At 34.5% G+C, this 19,124-nt stretch overlaps 1 protein-coding gene across 2 annotated transcripts in view; it reads left to right on the plus strand.

The window, feature by feature from the left end:
* Positions 1 to 19,124, plus strand: part of Pxn (Peroxidasin) — a 102,567-nt gene that overhangs the window by 69,941 nt on the left and 13,502 nt on the right. The window contains exons 2-6 of one of the 2 annotated variants that reach the window (XM_076415493.1): positions 673 to 888; positions 1,074 to 1,145; positions 16,297 to 16,532; positions 18,036 to 18,341; positions 18,393 to 18,665. In XM_076415493.1, coding sequence (XP_076271608.1) covers positions 673 to 888; positions 1,074 to 1,145; positions 16,297 to 16,532; positions 18,036 to 18,341; positions 18,393 to 18,665 — 1,103 coding nt within the window. Of the gene's footprint in view, positions 1 to 672; positions 889 to 1,073; positions 1,146 to 16,296; positions 16,533 to 18,035; positions 18,666 to 19,124 lie in introns of both variants that reach the window. The other variant, XM_076415492.1, reaches the window with a different exon arrangement.

Consider the following 19,124-nt stretch of genomic DNA (forward strand, 5'->3'; position numbering starts at 1 on the left):
AACAACCTCTTTTGAGCGTCCACTGCGTTCACCGTCTTCGGTGCTCATTTCACCACGTCTAATCTTAGCATACCAATCCTTGATGGTTGATTTTACTGGAGCAGTGTCTCGGAAACCCGGCATCAAGCCAGGTTTTTGCTTCAACAGTATTTTTCCATTCAAAAACCAATATTTCGGCAATACGCGAAATTCCTTTTTATCCATTTTTTTCAAAATAACAAAAGTTGTTTCACACAAAATGCTATAATTCACAAACTAATGATGCGACAGTTATCAAATTTATACACACATCTTTTGAGGGTTAGGGCTAACTAAAAACATATGGATGTAATTCCAGTAGCGCCATCTATGTGTCAGGCCGGGGACTTTTCAATTGACCTGTTATCTATGGATATAAGTTTGATTTTGTTTTCAGTTAAGTTTTAATTCCATTAACTGGCCTAAAATATTGATAATTGTAATTGCATCGTAATGAATAGTTTTTTAAAGAGAAATAGTAGATTTAGATTTATTTCTTAACGGAATACTAGCTTGAAAACTATGAAAACCTCATACATAATCAAACTAAATTGAAATAGTATTCATTTATCTAAGTTAACGGGTCTCTGATATTTAAATATAACACGATAGGAATAAACATTTTTTTTTAATCCACTTCATTTCTCTTTTCAGGGATCTGCGTTTTAACAGAATCCGTGACATACCGAGCGGCACTTTCCAGGGCGCCCAGCGGATGATCACCCTGCTCCTCAACAACAACGACCTGAAACGGCTCAGGAACGAGACGTTCCGAGGCCTGCACAACCTGCAGAACCTCTACTTGTACAAGAATCGCATCAGCGACATCGAGAGCGGCACTTTCGTCCATCTCGCCCGGCTCGAGAGGCTGTAAGTGGTCTTTTCCCGACTATAGTTTTTTGTTTCCGACCGGTCTGAAGTCGAACACATGCCCGGTAATCGAAGATGAAGCCCTTGGAATACGACGTCGGTGCCAGTGGCGGTTATCTTTGTCGGGTGTCGGCTTTCCATTCGGGAATTCGTTGATATCCGGTCTATATGGTGCATTTTCGCAGGTATCTACACGGCAACGACTTGTACGAGTTCAAAGCCAGTACCTTCTCCAATCTGCCGAATTTGGATCGACTGTAAGTATCGTTGTAATGATCTTAAAACGTCGATAAATGGCACTGGTCTGCAACAATAAAACTGTTATGATTATTTTATATGTATATTGGTATGATGAAAGTGAAAATAATATTGGGAATAGTTCCTGGAGGATAAAGGATCGTCTATTCATAAATTAATTAAAAGGAGACCTTAAAACAGTTCTGCTTTACAACGACGGTCTTTCTTCGCTTCCGTCATCGTCTCTGCGATCACATAATTTAGCTTAACACCTACCTAAACCGAAACCAAACAGGTATTAGGTAGGTATTAAGCTAAATTGTGTGTATATAGTAGAATATAAAATACATGTAGTAGATCGGTTAAATAAGGTTTTTGTTTATTTTAATTTAGTTATTACAACGATTATTATGTACATGTTTTATTTTATTATTTTTTCGTGTTAAAATTATAATTTGATTATACTTTACTTTTTAGTAAAATCCTTATTTATTTTTCGACGTCGGTTCAATTTTTTTGTTAAAAATATTTTAACATATCGGTTTCATTGTTTTCCAGACAAAAACAGATGAGTTTTATATGACACATTTTGGCTGGTAAAGAAAGGTGGATCTACCATGACAATTCGAAACGCAAAAAGTCATGCATTAGTTTAGGAAAACAATCCACCTCGACACCCAAGCAGAATATTCATTCAGCAATGTGTAGTATATTGCCAGTTGCTAAAATAGATTAAATAAATTGAAAGACATGTTATTGCAAGAAGTTTTGCCTGAGTAGAATGGTCAAAAAACAAGATCAGAAAAACAGAAAATTATCCTGCGGTATTATCAGCTACAATAATATCTAACGCAATACAAAATAATATTTTTTGGAACAAAAAATTACGCAACAAAAGAATTACAGTCGGTCTTCGAATGCTTTAAACGCTGAAGACCAATAATTGTAACTATAACATCTATAATTCATAATAAACGTCTTCATCAATCTAATCGTTTATGATTAATAAGACAGGTACTATCTACAGTTATTATTAACAGTATTCGTGTTAAATCAGTCAGAACTAGGTAGTTAAACATTTGTTATAATCTAACATTAATTAACAAATATTAATGAATCTGAAACAAAAAGCGGAAAATGCATTCCTAATGAAAATATTAACTTTTACACAGGTGCCAACATACATTAAAGCCAAAAGAAATCTTGAGATAATCTTAGATTAACTTATAACGATGAAAAGCACTCATTACTCCATCTGTGCAAATGTGACAAAAACTGAGATGGAAAGTCATAAAAATATATTATTTCAGTAGAAAATAAAAGTTCTCAGGAAGAAATCACTTAGCTGTACCATATAACGTCAGTATACAGATAAGAAATGATGAAATTGGGCGCGAAAGTATCAAAGTTATTAATTATGTGTATTAATTATGAATTTCAAAGTGTATAACTGATGTCTGATCCTCTACAAACTCAGTAAAACAATCAAACGTTCAAACAACCTGGAAAAACCTGAAGTTCGCACTGACTATAAAATTAAAATAATTGAAGAGATACAACAAACAGACATTTTTTCCAGACAAAGAGTTTAGTCGTCTCCTTTTTTCAATGCCCTAAAGTGTCGCTCTTCTAAGCCATTATTTTGATCAAGACATTTGTGACAAACATATAGAAATCACCAGATCTTACACTATCTATTACAAGTCTCTTTAAATTACTTCACAGTCCATGAAGAAATATCTTTATTATATATTTAGTTTCTATTAACTTGCGTGAGACTGTGAGATGTGCCTGAAACAGATCGAAAAATAAATACGAAAGTAAATATCTAATGATATCCGATACAGCAAACCATATCGTATATTTTAGAAGATTGTATCGAAGTTTTTCTACCTAAGTTTATCCGTAAACTGTGTGCTGTAGATAATGCTGTTTTTAACCAACTCAGCTGATGCTGAATTGAAGAACCGTATATTTCAACCGTAAAGATTTCTATCCTGATTATAATTAACTCGATCTACATGACATGATATACGTTTAATTTGTGGGCTTTATTGTTATCTGATGTGGAACTATGGATGTTGAATGCTATCTTTTGGTGAAGGACAAATGAGTTGGACCTTATTTAAATTATAGTCTTTATTTTAACCCAACCCATCTAAAAAAAATTAACTCTTACTTACTTTCAGTATCCTGCTGGTGTTTTGGTCTATTGTATGTCTGTTAGCGTCGAGACCTTCAAATGGACGTCACTGCTTCCAATAAATTATAACAAGATGCAGTGACAATGTTCTTCAATATATAATTTTGAAATATCTGAAAAATTAATATTATCCTAGCATAAATGTCTTAAAATTTGTATAACAAAACTGATGCTATCAAAACTTATATAGACCAAAATCTATATATTATATGAATTATAATATTATCATATATATATATATATATATATATATATATATATATATATATATATATATATATAATTATATTAATGAATAGAGAGAGAAATAGTAATACCTTGTTATATAATACCTTGGATTTGCGCTCCATAAGCCAATACATTTGTAATAAGATATTGATATAAGTCCAAGTTGTTTTCATTTATTAAATATGTCCTTCCAGATTAGGCGCCGGCCTAGATATTTAGCATCTGCAACTTGGCGAAGTTAATATAATATTCATTAATGGGTATTTTCTTCCACGCGTAAATGTTACATGGGTAGATTTTGTTTCATTTGATTTAAACGCCTTGTCTTCAGTAACAGCTGTATTTGGAGGTTTTTTGATGCTATTGTTGGATCTTCCTGAGATGCTAATATGTCGTGTCGTCTGAACATCTTGCCACTGTAGTGATTTTTGTAGTCTCCTGAATATATTGGAAGTAATTCAGTGAGTTAATCGTCTTGTTTTATAATAAAATGTCTATCTATCTGTGAGATAAGATTTTAGTAACTGTATGATGGAAATGTTAGTAAGAGAGGAGTTTATTTAATTTAACCTGCAACCCCGTGTGCCATGCTTTATCAAAATCCTGAGATATGTCCAGGAATGCAGTCGAACAATATATTTCGGCACTTAAGTCAATATTACTTTGTTTATGCATTTGTTCTATAGTTCCGTGCTTATTACGAAAACCAAACTGATGTTCTGAAATAATCTTCCTTATTTCTTCTTAAGCCTCTTTATGTATTATTTATTAGAAACGTTTGAGATTATCGGTATAAAGTATAAAGTAAACTTACAACAGGTGAATTGAAAAGTCCCCAGCCTGATACATAGATGGCGCTAGTACAATTAAATACATATGTTTTTTAGTTAGCCCTAACCCTCAAAAGATGCATGTATAAATTTGACAGCTGTCGAATCATTAGTTTGTGAATTATAGCATTTTGAGTGAAGCAACTTTTGTTATTGTGAAAAAAATCGATACAAAGGAATTTCGCGTGTGGATAAAATGTTACTTTCTGAAGGAAAAAAGTACTGTTGAAGAAAAAACTTGGCTTGGTGCCGAGTTTCTGGACACAGGCCCAGAATAATCAACCACCAAGGATTGTTATGATAAGTTTAGACGTGGTGAAACGAGCACCGAAGAAGGTGAACGCAGTGGATGCTCAAAAGAGGTTGTTACTGACGATAATATTTAAAATGACCGTAAATTGAAACTGAATGAATAGCAGACACTCTAGCGATATCAACTAAACGTATACATCATATCATTCAAGATTATTTGGGTATGAGAAAGCTCTGTACGAAGTGGGTGCCGCGCACGCTCACTTTTGACTAAAAACAACGACGAGTTGATAATGTTTGAAGATGATCAACCGTAATAAACCCCAGTTTTTCCATCGACATGTGACAATGGGTGAAACGTGGCTCCATTATTTCACTCCGAAGTTCAATCGACAGCGATCCGAGTCGACTGCACACGATGAACCCGCTCCAAAGGGTGGAAAGACGCAACAGCCGGCTGGCAAGTTTATGGCGTGTGTATTTTGGGATGAGGATGGAATAATTTTCATTGACTACCTTGATAAAGGAAGAACCATCAACACCGACTACTACATAGCGTTATTGGACAGTTTTAAGGACGAAATCGCCGAAAACAGCCGCGTTTGAAGAAAAATAAAGTGCTGCTTCACCAAGACCATGCACCGTATCAAAAATCCATGAATTGGGCTTCGAATTGCTTCCTCATCCACCGTATACTCCAGACCTGACCCCCAGCGACTATTTCCTGTTCTTAGATATCAAAGAATGCTCACTGCGAAGAAATTTTCGTCATTTGAATGAAGAGGTGATCGCCGAAATTCAGGCCTATTTTGAAGCAAAGGATAAATCCTACTACAAAAATGGTATCGAAAAGTTGGAGGGTCGCTATAATCAGTGCATCACCTCTGAAGGGAATTATGTTGAATAAAACAAACTAATTTTGCCAAAAAAATGTGTTTTACCATGGTAGGCCGGGGACTTTTCAATTGACCTCTTAGGCCAGTAGGAGGTGACATTTTTGATGTTTTTCCTAGTTTGAGAATAATTTTTGCTACGTACTATTGCCTTTACACCTTTTGAGAAAATGTCAGCCTTGCCTTTATTGCTTCTAGCCCAATCATTATAATTTTTTTAAGAGTTGGGTTATGCTACTAAGGCCTAAAGAACAAATCAACACCAAATAGTTAACAGTCGTTCATTATTGAATAACAAACAAGTTTATTCGTAACATAGTTAAAGAAACGACGTCTGACTTACGAACAGTTCGCTCTTGATTGGAAGTAAGTCATTACGGTGACCCTTACGCTTATAATTCGGAACAATGGGGTTATTGTCAACGGACGGTAAACAATTATCGTTGTAAAGATCCGCGCCTGTCAAAATTTCGCCGCGAACAAAACAACATCGCCGCCGAAAACGGCTCTCGACCGTAACGCCCCGCCGATTGCGTCACAACGGCGGCACTCCCGTAGCTCGCGGCCGGTCCATTCTATTTTTCACGATGGAAAAGTCTTCGGGGGCCTTTGTTCCCACGGCTATAGCGTTCCGCGACGCAAATCCACCGCGATAAAGCGCTGCAGTCGGAACAATACCCGATTTATCATCATCTAACCCGGTTTCATTTCTCCTACGAACTACTTTTACCATTTCTGGTATCTTAGGTGAACTATCTGACACAGAAATGTAGAAAAAATACCATAAAGAAAAAGAGAATTCTTCTAAACTCTCTTTACTAGCTCATGATGTTGTTGCCATAATTTAGAGAGAAATTAGACAGTTTAATATCTCTAAATTTACCTCTCAAAACAGAAAGAGACACAGAAATAGCAGCAAAAAATATAACAAAATCTATACAAGAGGCCGCATGGTACGCAACTCCTAATAACGTGACATATCAAAAGTTTAATTATATTTCATCTACAATTAAACGAAAAATTGCCGAAAACAGAAAACTGCGAAAAACTTGTCAAGAAATCAGAACAGAAGAAAATTCAACAAGGCCACAAAAGAGCTGAAAGAACTGGCCAATGAGAAACAAAATCAAGGAATTCAAAACTATTTAGGAAACTTAACGCCAACTGATGCAACGGAATATTCTCTCTGGAAAGTAAGAAAAAAGATTAAAAAACCTCAACAACATAATCCACCCATTATAATTGACTCTCGATGCAAAACTTCGCTGGAAGGAACATATAAAGAAGAAAAGAAAAGAAAATCACAATTATCAGTACATAATAAATTGCTATTATATAAGCAAATACTGAAACTTATGTGAACATACGGAGTTCAATTATGGGGATGTTCTGCAAAGAGTAACAACATTAATAAAATACAAATTTTTCAGAACAAAGTCCTGAGAGGTATTGTGGGTGCACCCAAATACTATAGGACTGATTACCTACATCGAGACCTTCAGATACTCACAGTCAGTCAAGAAATCAGGAGAATTTCAAGGGGGCATGAGGAAAGACTATTCTCATGAGAATAGCAACTTTTGGATACCACCAAAACAGGACACAGACTCAAAAGAATCAAACCATCTGATCTTGTGTAGTGTTGTGTAATGAGGTGCATATATTAAAAAATTCAGCAGTGACATGTATAAACATTATTTCACCAGAGACTGAGTTAGGGCCGATGGGTCCTCCTAGTTATATACCTAGATTTAAGTTAGCACAAAGACAAATTGTAAGTTAGATGGAAACGACTAGTAACAATGTATTAATTAAATAATTAAAAAAAAAATATATATATATATATATATATATATATATATATATATATATATATATATATATATATATAATTGACAACAATACCTGGGCTAGGAATGATAAAGATAAAGCGGAAGTTTTATCTAAACATTTAAAAACAATATTTAATCCGTACCCATCTGAAATATCCACAACAGAAGAAAATAACATAGTTAACTTTCTTACCACTCCGTTTCAAATGGATCTGCCACATGAGAAATTTACTGGTAAGGAAGTAAAACAAACAATACATAAAGAAATCAATGCTAAAAAGCTCCTGGTTTTGACCTAATAACTGGAAGAATCAAGGTTTCGGCGTAAGTAATCAGACAATACTTCTCAAGGCAGGATATAACTTTTCCCGGAGTAACCATCATAGGTTTCAATACTTGCTTATATAATAGCAATTTGCTATGTACTGATATTTGTGGTTTTCTTCCAATTAACCAATATATTTTTCTATATTTAACTCCAGTTCTTTCCTTTTCTTTATGTTACTTCCAGCGAAGTTTTGCATCAAGATTTATTCCGAGATACTTAGCATTGTTGCTATATGGAATGATATTATTATTTATTGCTATTGGTGCTTGTGCGATCTGATTTCCAGGTTTGTGTCCATTTATTTATATTATCACTTGCTGGTTGTAATTTTGGTGTGGTTTCTTCGTTATCGTCTCCGACACACGTGCAGAATAGGTAAATAATTGGCCTCAGCACACTTCCTTGTGATACATCTGCTTTAGCTTCTTTTATTGTACAGTAGACTTCTTCTTGTTTGACTTTCTGGCTGTAAAGTAATATTTTAATAGGACAAGGTGTTGTTTCGGTAAAATTTTCTGTAGCTAATGAACAAGACCCTCATGTCATACCTTAACGAAAGCTTGTGCTACATCAAATAATGTAGCTGAACCTTTTTACCTGCATAAGCTTTTTCAATTACATTTGTTGCTCTATGCACCTGGTCAGTTATTGAATGTTTGTTAATAAACCCAAACTGGTGTATCAGTATTAGGTTTTTTCTCTCTATAATGCCTCAACATGGTGAAGAGCTCTTTGTTAATGTCTCAAATCAAGGCAAGTTTTTTAATAGCCTGGTTAAAAACAATACTTAATCTAAGATATTTCGCATTATATTTTAGTTTCCATCATCTTACTGTACACTAGCGCTGTGCTCTGCTTCTGCAATAACATCATACTACATCAGCTCTTGTCAGAGAAGCTAAACTGCTTCATTATTGACATGGAGAAGAAGTATTTGTTCATGACTCAAGTTAAGAGGAGTTTTTTTAGCGGCCTCGTTGATGATGTCCCTTTCCAAGTCTCTATGTCGATCACTATTTATGAATTACCAAGGGGTTTTAAGAGCATTCCTCATTACTTTGATTTGAAAGCTTGCTGTTTGTTGGTGAAAAATATGTTGATTATATACTGTGTAGTGCTGAATACCTACCCAATAACCAGTACGCTTTTTGTACATCAACTTGGGTTCTTCACATTTCCTGTTAACATGTAGCCTCCACCTAAATGCACTTTTGACACGCCATTTTTCTGTCCAGTATTATCTGTCTAATATGATCTCCAATGGCTAGGACTGCCAGTCATCTGTAAATGTACCATCAAATTTTTCAATGAATGTAAGGAAGTCTCCAGTGTACAGCAGATAGACGGGACCCAATACAGTTTCCTGTGGCACACATGCTTGTATTTTCCTCAAGTTAGAACAGGCATCTTTTTGTTAGAACTATTGCTCACTTATATACGATATATATTTGATCCGGAAATATGATTTTCCTCAACATTGGTTTTATCCTTTTCAATAGAAGTTTTTCAAATAATTTGGACATTATCAGCGATAGTGATATTAGCCGGCATGAAGTTGTTTTATGAGGTGGCTTTCTTGGTTTTAGGCATCATAATTGCTTCAGTTACCTTCCACAGTTGTAATATATATTGTAGTCTGAATGGTGCATTTATTTTATTAGGTTGATGATCTTAATTAGTGTTTTTTTTTTGAAAATTCCTTTAATATTTTTCTGATGAAAAGGTCGTCAAGACCAGGAACCTTTTTGTGCTAATCGTTAAGTTTTGAAAATATGAAAATAAATCGATTTTTTCAAATTCATAGACTAGAATACCGCTTTATATTTTTTGGACATTGCGTTCACATATTTTGCATATTGTTTTAAATAAATATCAATTATTATTCCTGATAAACACCAAGTCACAAGACACTTTATTTATACGTTTTCGCATAAGAGTTCGAAGACCTGCGAGGAAGTATAGCTCACGTGGTTACGTAACCCCGATAATCGCGCGTTGTCAGTCCCGTGGTGGGTCCAATTAACCGACGGTTACAAAACTCCGATTTGTATCTTGGCGGCGCGGTTCTTTCGATCTCGCAGGTCATCCGAAATACGATTTAACCGTTTCGGGATCTCACTTTTCGTCACCGACACTCAGGCGAGAGCGACCCGTGACTCACGGCCTTGGCCATCGAACAGATGGAGCCGTGTGACTTGGTCGCATAACGTATGGGTCTGTCATTAAGGAACACGTGATGCTTGCATCGGCTGAATATAAATATGATACCCAAAATTAACGTCACACGGTGTACGCCATGTCGGGTGTTATGAATTCTATCGATGTTGGCTGGTGATTATAAATTAGAATTAAGGCAATGGCATCACAATGTCCTTTTTAGTCATCAGTATAGCCAACAGATGTCCTCTTGTACTTTAACAAAATATGGTTTGATTATAACACCCAAATAATTGTATTAAGACGAGTCCTTTATCTGCTGTACAATGTTGACTTGCCGATACTCAATGAAGATATTGTTGCTGCGTTTACATTAGATGACACTGAAATCTGGCCATGATAACTAGCCATTGGAGATAATACCACTGCATCAGCCAAAAGTTACAAACAGTTATAAAAATAAAGGTGACTTTCTGATACACCTGGTACATAATCGACCTTCATGCGTCCATATTTCGGCCAGTCCGCGCCCCAAGTCGTTCTTTGCGTTCATATATGGAAACGGCATGAGACGCAGAACCAACAGTCACGAGACCGAATAGTTTCTTAATGCACTTCAATTGCTTTATCAAATATGGACCTTCGAAACGTTGCCAGCTAATAAATAATTCACATTTATCGCTCGCATCATAAACATCACCAGCACCAGCGCCATATGCGATACAAAATGATGTATCGCGTCCCATATATAAGGCGGGCCATTTTTTTTCATATTTATAAACAACAATTAATTCGTTCTGAAGTATATATTAATTTTTCGGTGATTAATTGAGACGAGCGGGGAACGAGCATTTATCAATAACACTCGAGACCGATAAATTATTTTTAACATTCTGGTCTAGATCGAACAAATCCGACGCCCCGAATGTTTCGGATTTTTTCTCTCGTGATTTAATGGGGTCAATCAGGAACAGGCTGGCGAGATTTCGACGACTGAATGGAATAAAATTGTTAATATACTGGTGAAAAATGTATTTATAAAATTGGATCTTTGCTATTGCTCACTCAATACAAATAAGAAATCTATAATATTTCAAGAAAAATTTTCATGGTGGTCGTAGTTCGCTGTCCGACAAGTTTTGTGAAGGTCTTCCAAAATCGGCTGTTGTGCCAGAAATCGTCGATACTATATGCGAAATGATTAAGTAAGATCGTCATGTCACCTATTGTGAGATTGAGGCATCCCTAAGTATTAGTTCCATCAGCATATATGCGACTTTACATGAACACTTAGCTGTGCGAAAGTTATGTTCGCGTTGGATCCCACACAATTTGACAATCGCTCAAAAAAAGGCTCGTGTCGATTGGTGCAAAGAAATGCTTAAGAAATTCAATCGCGGTTCTTCGAAAGACGTTTATAAAATCGTGACAGGTGACGAATCATGGATATATTCGTATGAGCCCGAAAGTAAGCAGTAGTCGACTGTATGGGTGTTGCAAGATGAACCAAATCCAACAAAAATTGTTCGCGAACGAACAACTTCAAACAAAATGGTGGCCTGTTCCTTCGGGAAAACTGGTCATATTGCAACAGTGCCTCTGGAAGATCGTAGAACAGTAAATTCTGATTGGTACACAACCATGTGTTTGCCACAATGCGAGCTTTCACACATCGGCTCAAACAAGAGACTAGTTGATCACTCAAAACATCGAATTGATAGGTCATCTGCCGTACAGCCCTGATTTGGCACCCAATGACTTCTTTTTGTTTTCATCCGTGAAGAATAAACTGCGTTCAAAATCATGTTTTGAAGATATCTCATTCGGAATGGAATAAATGCTTTAAAAATTGATTTAAGCGTATGCAAATTTTTGAAAAAAATTTTGAAAAACAATAAAAATATATTCGCAGCTTAACTATTTGTTTTTTTCCTATTCCCGAAATATAAATAGTGACCCTCGTATGTAAGAGAATCAATAATAAATGTAAAATAAAACATTTTTAACAAAAAAAAAATCAAAACTTCAAAAAATAAATAAGGAACTCACTAAAAATTAAAAATTAATCAAACTTTTAATTACCACCAACTGATCACTGAAGTCGGTACTTCAAATAGTCGTTAAGTTTCATTTGTTATCAAGAAATGTTTTTTTTAATTACCAAAACTGGAGGAATTTCACGTCACCAACTATTAATACTCGAAAATATTTGTATCCTTAAACGTTGTTATAAAAAAGAACAAAGGAGAAAATACTAGACAGTTCTTAATCTTACTATGAACATGTTCGGTCATTCATTATTCGGTATATTAATATTTATGAGACTATAATAGCTGTTTGTACCGCTAAACTATTATTGCTCTTCCCTTATTAGGCACCTCGATGATTGTGTTTGCTTTCCATCTTCCTCCGAAATAGCGTAATCTGTTGAACAAAGACGAAACTATCATCAATGAGTGTTGGTATAAGCCCGCGCTGCTTGGTGAAGATCACACTTATTTCAAACATGGTCAAGCAAACATCGTACTTAAGCTATATGACTTAATTTATGTCTTATGTTTATTAGAGGAAAAATCTCGTCGATAGTCCGTCTTTATCTTGTAAATATTGAATGAGTGTGTTTGTTATACTGTCAACAACACGATTTTGTTTCCCATTTATTACGTAGTAGGGTTACCTCGGTGTTCGCAATATTTTTTAACGAATAACCTACAATTTGTATCCACAGTAACTTAAACTAGGTACATATCTAGAATGATCTTAGTGTTTAATAAAATAAAATATTTTAACAAAAAAATTGAACCGACTTCAAAAAATAAGTAAGAAATTCACTAAAAATTAAAAAATAATCAAACTTAGATTAAACACACAAAAAAACGTGTTAAAATAAAATATGTACATAATAATCCTTGTAATAAGTAAATAAAAATAAACAAAAAACTTATTTAACTTATCTTCTCCACGTATTTTATATTCTACTATATAAACACAATGTAGCTTAATAACTACCTAAACCTTAGATTTTTAACACAAAAAAACATTTTAGAATAAAATATGTACATAATAATCATTGTAACAACCAAATAAAAATAATCAAAAACATTATTTAACCTATCTACTACACGTATTTTATATTCTACTATATACACACAATGTAGGTTAATACCGACCTAAACCTTAGATTTTTAACACAAAAAAAACATTTTAGATTAAAATATGTACATAATAATCGTTGTAATAACTAAATAAAAATAATCAAAAACCTTATTTAACCTATCTACTATACGTATTTTATATTCTACTATATACACACAATTTATATAAAAAATTAAATTTATATTTAACTATTTACAATATTATTTTAACTACTACCAATTGATCACTTTGAAGTCCGTGCCGAACCCAAAAAATACAAAAATGAGAATATAATTTTGTGACACAAAAAATTAAATCACCAACAAACCAAATCTAAGTTAATACAACTGTTTGGGTTCAGCACCGACTTGGAAGTAGTCAGTTAGTAGTAGTTAAATTAATATTGTAAATAGATAAAGAGGTTTAGATAGGTATTAAGCTAAATTGTGTATAGTATGTATAAGTTTGATTATTTATTAATTAATTATTATTTTTTTTAACGAATAACTTACATTTTGTATCTACAGTAACTTAAACTAGGTACTTATCTAGAAAGACCCTTACTTAATGTTTAATAAAATAAAATATTTTAACAAAAAAAATTGAACCGAGTTCAAAAAATAAATAAGAAACTCACTAAAAAGTAAAAAATAATCAAACTTAGATTAACCACAAAAAAAAACGTGTTAAAATAAAATATGTACATAATAATCGTTGTAATAACTAAATAAAAATAAACAAAAAACTTATTTAACTTATCTTCTGCACGTATTTTATATTCTACTATATACACACAATGTAGCTTAATACCTACCTAAACCTACTTAACTATTTACAATATTATTTTAACTACTACTAACTAATCACTTTGAAATCAGTGCCGAGAAACAAACCAGATTTGTTTTGTTCGTAATTTAATATACACAAAATATGTCACAAAATTATATTATTATTTTTGTATTCTTTAGGCTCGGAACCAACTTCTAACTAATAAGTTCATAGTAGTTAAAATAATATTGTAAATAGATAAAGGTTTAGAGGTTTAGGTATTGTATTAACTGTTTCTACAAGTTTCAACACTTCATAACTACAACACCAACCTAGTCTTGAGACCAAACCGATTTGGTCTTGCAGTCGATGTCCTCTCATACTTTTGAGCAATTTCCGATTTTTTGATTGGCCGTTATTCAATTCACGTAGCCCCCATTTTTCCATCTTTTAGATCTTTTCCATTGTTCTCAAATTGCGACTTTAGCTTTTCCACGAATTCTTCCTGATTTCTATGTCCTGAATGATGAAATTGCCACATTTGAATACCACTCTATCAGCAAACGATGATTTTCAACGGCTTTTTCCTTTTGATGAAACAAGAAAAGTAATGCGTGCTAAAGAGGCATCTTTTCAGGTTATTTTGGCGAAACGTAACTTGTGCCGTTTTGATCCTAATGTCAGAAGGATACAGTGATATATGAATCAAACCATACATTATAATGCATACTTATGGCTAGTGGAATCTCCTACGAACACCGGAAAGTAATTACCGACGCTCACTACTATCCGAAATATCCACCCGACATTGCCCTTTTTGATTATCATCCTCTCCGATCAATGACGCTACGCCTGGCTGAGTGAGCAACACTTCCCACATTCATTATGAAAATACTCAACTCTAATGGTTATAAAATTATTTTATGATACTATATAGCAGAGAAGTGTCGTGTTCCATGGCAATTAAGTAGTAAAAACAATAAACCAAAGGTGTCCACACCCTAAACATAATATAAGCTTTTCGAACACGAACTATTACAGTAATAACAAGCCACATAGGTCGTAAAATTGACAACACAGATTCGAAAGTACACCCCGGAGCTGCCGTATCAATAAAACATTCAACTACTAATTAAAAATTACCAGCATCATTGTTTCAGCGTCAAGAGTGCCAGTCATTTCAGTACATATTAGACGCCATTAAATATACCGAATTGGGCAACAATATATAATTAAACATCAAACCACGCAAAGCGTTTTTTTTTAATTTGTAAATCACTGCCAACGACCTGACGGTGAAGCTTTTCTCGTTTCTACGTCGCCTTTCATGTTGCGATTGCAGGATTTCAGAGTTTTGTGATATATTCCGTGTGGTCCATAAAATCATTGGACTGAACAGACATCTTTATTTAGGATTTTTTTTCATTTATTTAGCGCAAACTGACGATAAAAATTTGCTTGTTACATTATTGAAGTGAATTTTACTGCAAGGTGTCACCACTATAGAAATTATAGTGTTGGGCAGTATTTTATCATTGTTTCAGCGTTAAGAGTGCCAGTCATTTCAGTACATATTAGACGCCATTAAATATACCGAATTCAGCAACAATATATAATTAAACATCAAACCGCTCAAAGCATTTTTTTTTTAATTTGTAAATCACTGCCAACGACCTGACATTGAATTTGTGATATATTCCGTGTGGCCCATAAAATCATTGGACTGAACAGATATCTTCAGAATGCACAATAATATATAAAAATAAAATTGATAAAAGTCAACCATCAAAGACAACTAAAGATAATTTACAAACAGTACTAGAAATATGTAGTAAGAAGACATAAACACAACATTATTGAAATAAAAAATCAACAACAGTGAGAATGCTTCTGTAAAAGTACCAAAACCAAGTGTTATCAATGCAATATGAATTCTTATAAATTAAACTCCACAATGTCTCCTCCTGTTCTTTTTACAGAGACTGGAACACTGTTACTTGTCGAACAGTCACTTGATGTCCTCAAGCGCTTCAGCAAGCTCTGAATGCTGCTACCATTCCCTGTCTCCCACATTGAATTTGTAGCATTCTGTCTCAGGATTTCTACGAGAGTTATTACTTCTCTTCGAACATTCTCATAACTGAATTTCATAGGTCCATATATGTTCTTCGTTATGATCAAGCTGTTTACGCTTTCTTAGTACATATTTCTTCCAATTTAAGCATCGGTTTAGATGGAGATTCCTAGATTAAGTTGTTCTTAGTTTTGTAAACATTTTCCATCCATCAAAAACAACTAAAGAAAATCTACAAACCATACTAGAAATAAGTAGTTAGAAGACATAAACACAACATTATTGAAATTAAAAGATCAAAAGAAAATGTAACTTATCATTTTATTAAGTTGAAATAGGATATATGATACTCAACAGTGAGAACGCTTCTGTAAAAGTAACAAAAAACCAAATGTTATCAATTTAATACGAACAATTAACGATTGTAATTCTATAATTTCTCCTCATCATCGAAACTGATTATTGTTTCAGGTACATTTTTAATAATCACATCAAGAGTATACCAAAAGGTGCGTTCCGAAACTTGCCCAAGCTTCAACGGCTGCGTCTGGACCACAACGCCTTGATATGCGATTGCAAGATGGCCTGGTTCAGCAAGATGATGACCCACGACAAGTCCATGATGCAGGTGTCGGCCAATTGCGCGTCTCCCACCGAAATGTACGGAAAAAGCATCATCGGAATGGATCACAAATATTTCCATTGTGGTAAGATGAGAAAAGTGTATCAATACTGGATAATTCGGTATATTCAGTTGGTAATAGAAGTATTCATTCCATAATTAGAATGATATCTTTATTAATATATTGTTACTAGTGTACAGTGACTTAAAAACTTGTACTTTTCTTGGACCTTACTTAATATCTAATAAAATAAAAGTTAGTAGCACTTTTCAATAGTACCACTTGTATTAAGTCCACTACTCAACCATGCAAGATCACAGGGTTAGGTTCTCTTGAATCTGCGTGCTAGTTGCTAGTATTGTCTAAGAGTTGCAGCACTTGGATGTTAACATGAGAATGGGTCTTTCCTCATATCTTGTTATGATTATCTTAATTCTTATTCTTTGATGATATTTCTCGCAAACTACCTCCATATCTAATTTCCACAGGTTTCAGTATTTGCTTGGACAGCAACAAATTATAATGTACTGATTATTTAGAGTTTCTTCCAAATAACCAATACATTTTTTAAAATTTTAATTCAGGTTATTTTCTTTTCGTTTTGACATGTTTCTTTCAACGAATTTTTGCATCAAGATTCATCCCAATATACTTAGCATTGTTACTGAATTGGATAATAGTATTATTCATATTTATTGGTATATGAACAGTGTGGTTGTAGCTGAATTCAATATGTACTAATTTACTCTCATTGACTGTCCACTTATTTATATAATGACTTGCCTGCAGAAGTTTTCTGGTTGTTTCTTCACTATTGCCTCCAATAGCAAGTATCGCAATGTCTGTTATCAGCAAATATAGTTATAGTAACATTTTTAATTTGTGGTATGTCACATGTATAGAGTAGGTAAAGAACAGGGTCCAAAACACACCCTTGCACACCTGCTTGGTACACCAGCTTTTGTTTCTTTTATTGCCGAGCAAGCTTCTTATTGAACTCTAAACATCCTGACTGAGAAAACGATCGTGATCCAATCAAAGCTATCAAATTATTGAAATATGAGGTAGCGTTTTAGGTGATCCAGGATTTTAGCTTAAGGAGAGTTGAATGCTCTGATAATAATATCAAGTTTTATTTCAGATTGTTCGTAGGAGATCTGAGAGACTTTTCGGAGGCTGGGGCCTCCTGTACGCCTCCTGATCCGCTATTATTGTTCCAAAATATACCCAAATTTACCGCAGACTTTTTTCTGAAGATGTCTGCCGTAATTACTCTTTTATCAACTTAATGTTTTGAATTACCTTTAATCCTTGACTGGGGATAATTAATATCATCACTTTAGGTTTTGGAATAAGAGAGAAACTTTATTTATATTGCGATCTTCTTATACTTTTTGAACAGCTGCCTAAACTAGACTACAACGTCCTCTATTAGGTATTCTTATTCTTCTTTCCTACATATTAGGAATGGGCTCTTTTATTAATATAAAACAGATATTTAACACTCAATAAGTACTATTAGCTATTACAACTAATAATCTTCCGAAATTCATTAAAAATCATCTTGCAACTTTACAACTATTTCAGAACCACCCAGAATACTCAAGAGCCCCGAAGACCTGGAAATAACCATAGGAGGCGTGGCCACCTTCTCCTGCATCGTGCAGAGCGAGGAGGAACCCACCATCGTCTGGATGAAAGGCGACAAGGAACTGGTACCGGACGACGAGAAATACAAGATGATGGACAACGGAACCCTCATGATCCAGAACACCGAGGAGAGCGACAACGGGTTCTACGAATGCCTGGCGAAGAACCCGGAGGGCGAGGTCCGCTCGAGGCCGGCCAGGATGGTGGTGTACCCGGGACAGAACGAAGAAGCCAACAACTTCGGTAAAACACACTTTCTAGAACAGTATTCGTCTTTATACCGTCGTATTTCAGACATGCCCAAACTCATACGAACCCCAAAAACTGTCAACGTGAACTTGAACACTCCCCAAGTCCTCCTGCAATGCCAGGCCGCGGGATACCCCGCCCCCCAAATCACGTGGTCGCAGAACGGACGCCAAATACCACCCTCACCGAAATACACCATCCTCCCGGACGGTAGCCTTGTAATAAGAAAAATAGAACCATCCGATCACGGAACGTATAGATGTGAAGCCTCTAATTATAACGGGCGCGTCTTCGCTGACGCCAACGTCTTAATTAATGGTGAGTTAAATGTTGATGAGATCGATTAGTCACCATATGAATAAAACAGAGATTATATCTGGGAACTGGTTTATACAAGAAGAAATTCATTATTTCTCCATGACATAAAGCAAAGCATCTACATTTATGAACATGTAGTTATAATTATATCAATTAGTTATTGGTAAAATCGCACTTACCAGCGCATGCACCATATCCGTGATATTCAATGACTAATTTTGTTATTCTATCAATTCCAGTTGCCCCTATTTTATACAGCAAGGTATTAAGTATTTCTCTATAATATCACCCATAATATCTTGATGAATATATTTTATAGCACAAGAAAATAATTATATATCTATTATATAAACTAAAGCATCTGCATTGAGTAAAATCGCACATACCAGCGCATGCACCATATCCGTCATATTCAATGACTAATTTTGTTATTTTATCAATTCCAGTTACTCCTATTTT

Source organism: Rhynchophorus ferrugineus, unplaced genomic scaffold (assembly GCF_030347505.1).
Source record: "Rhynchophorus ferrugineus isolate W39M unplaced genomic scaffold, kcgeb_rfMv2 rfM10, whole genome shotgun sequence".
NCBI lineage: Eukaryota > Metazoa > Arthropoda > Insecta > Coleoptera > Curculionidae > Rhynchophorus > Rhynchophorus ferrugineus.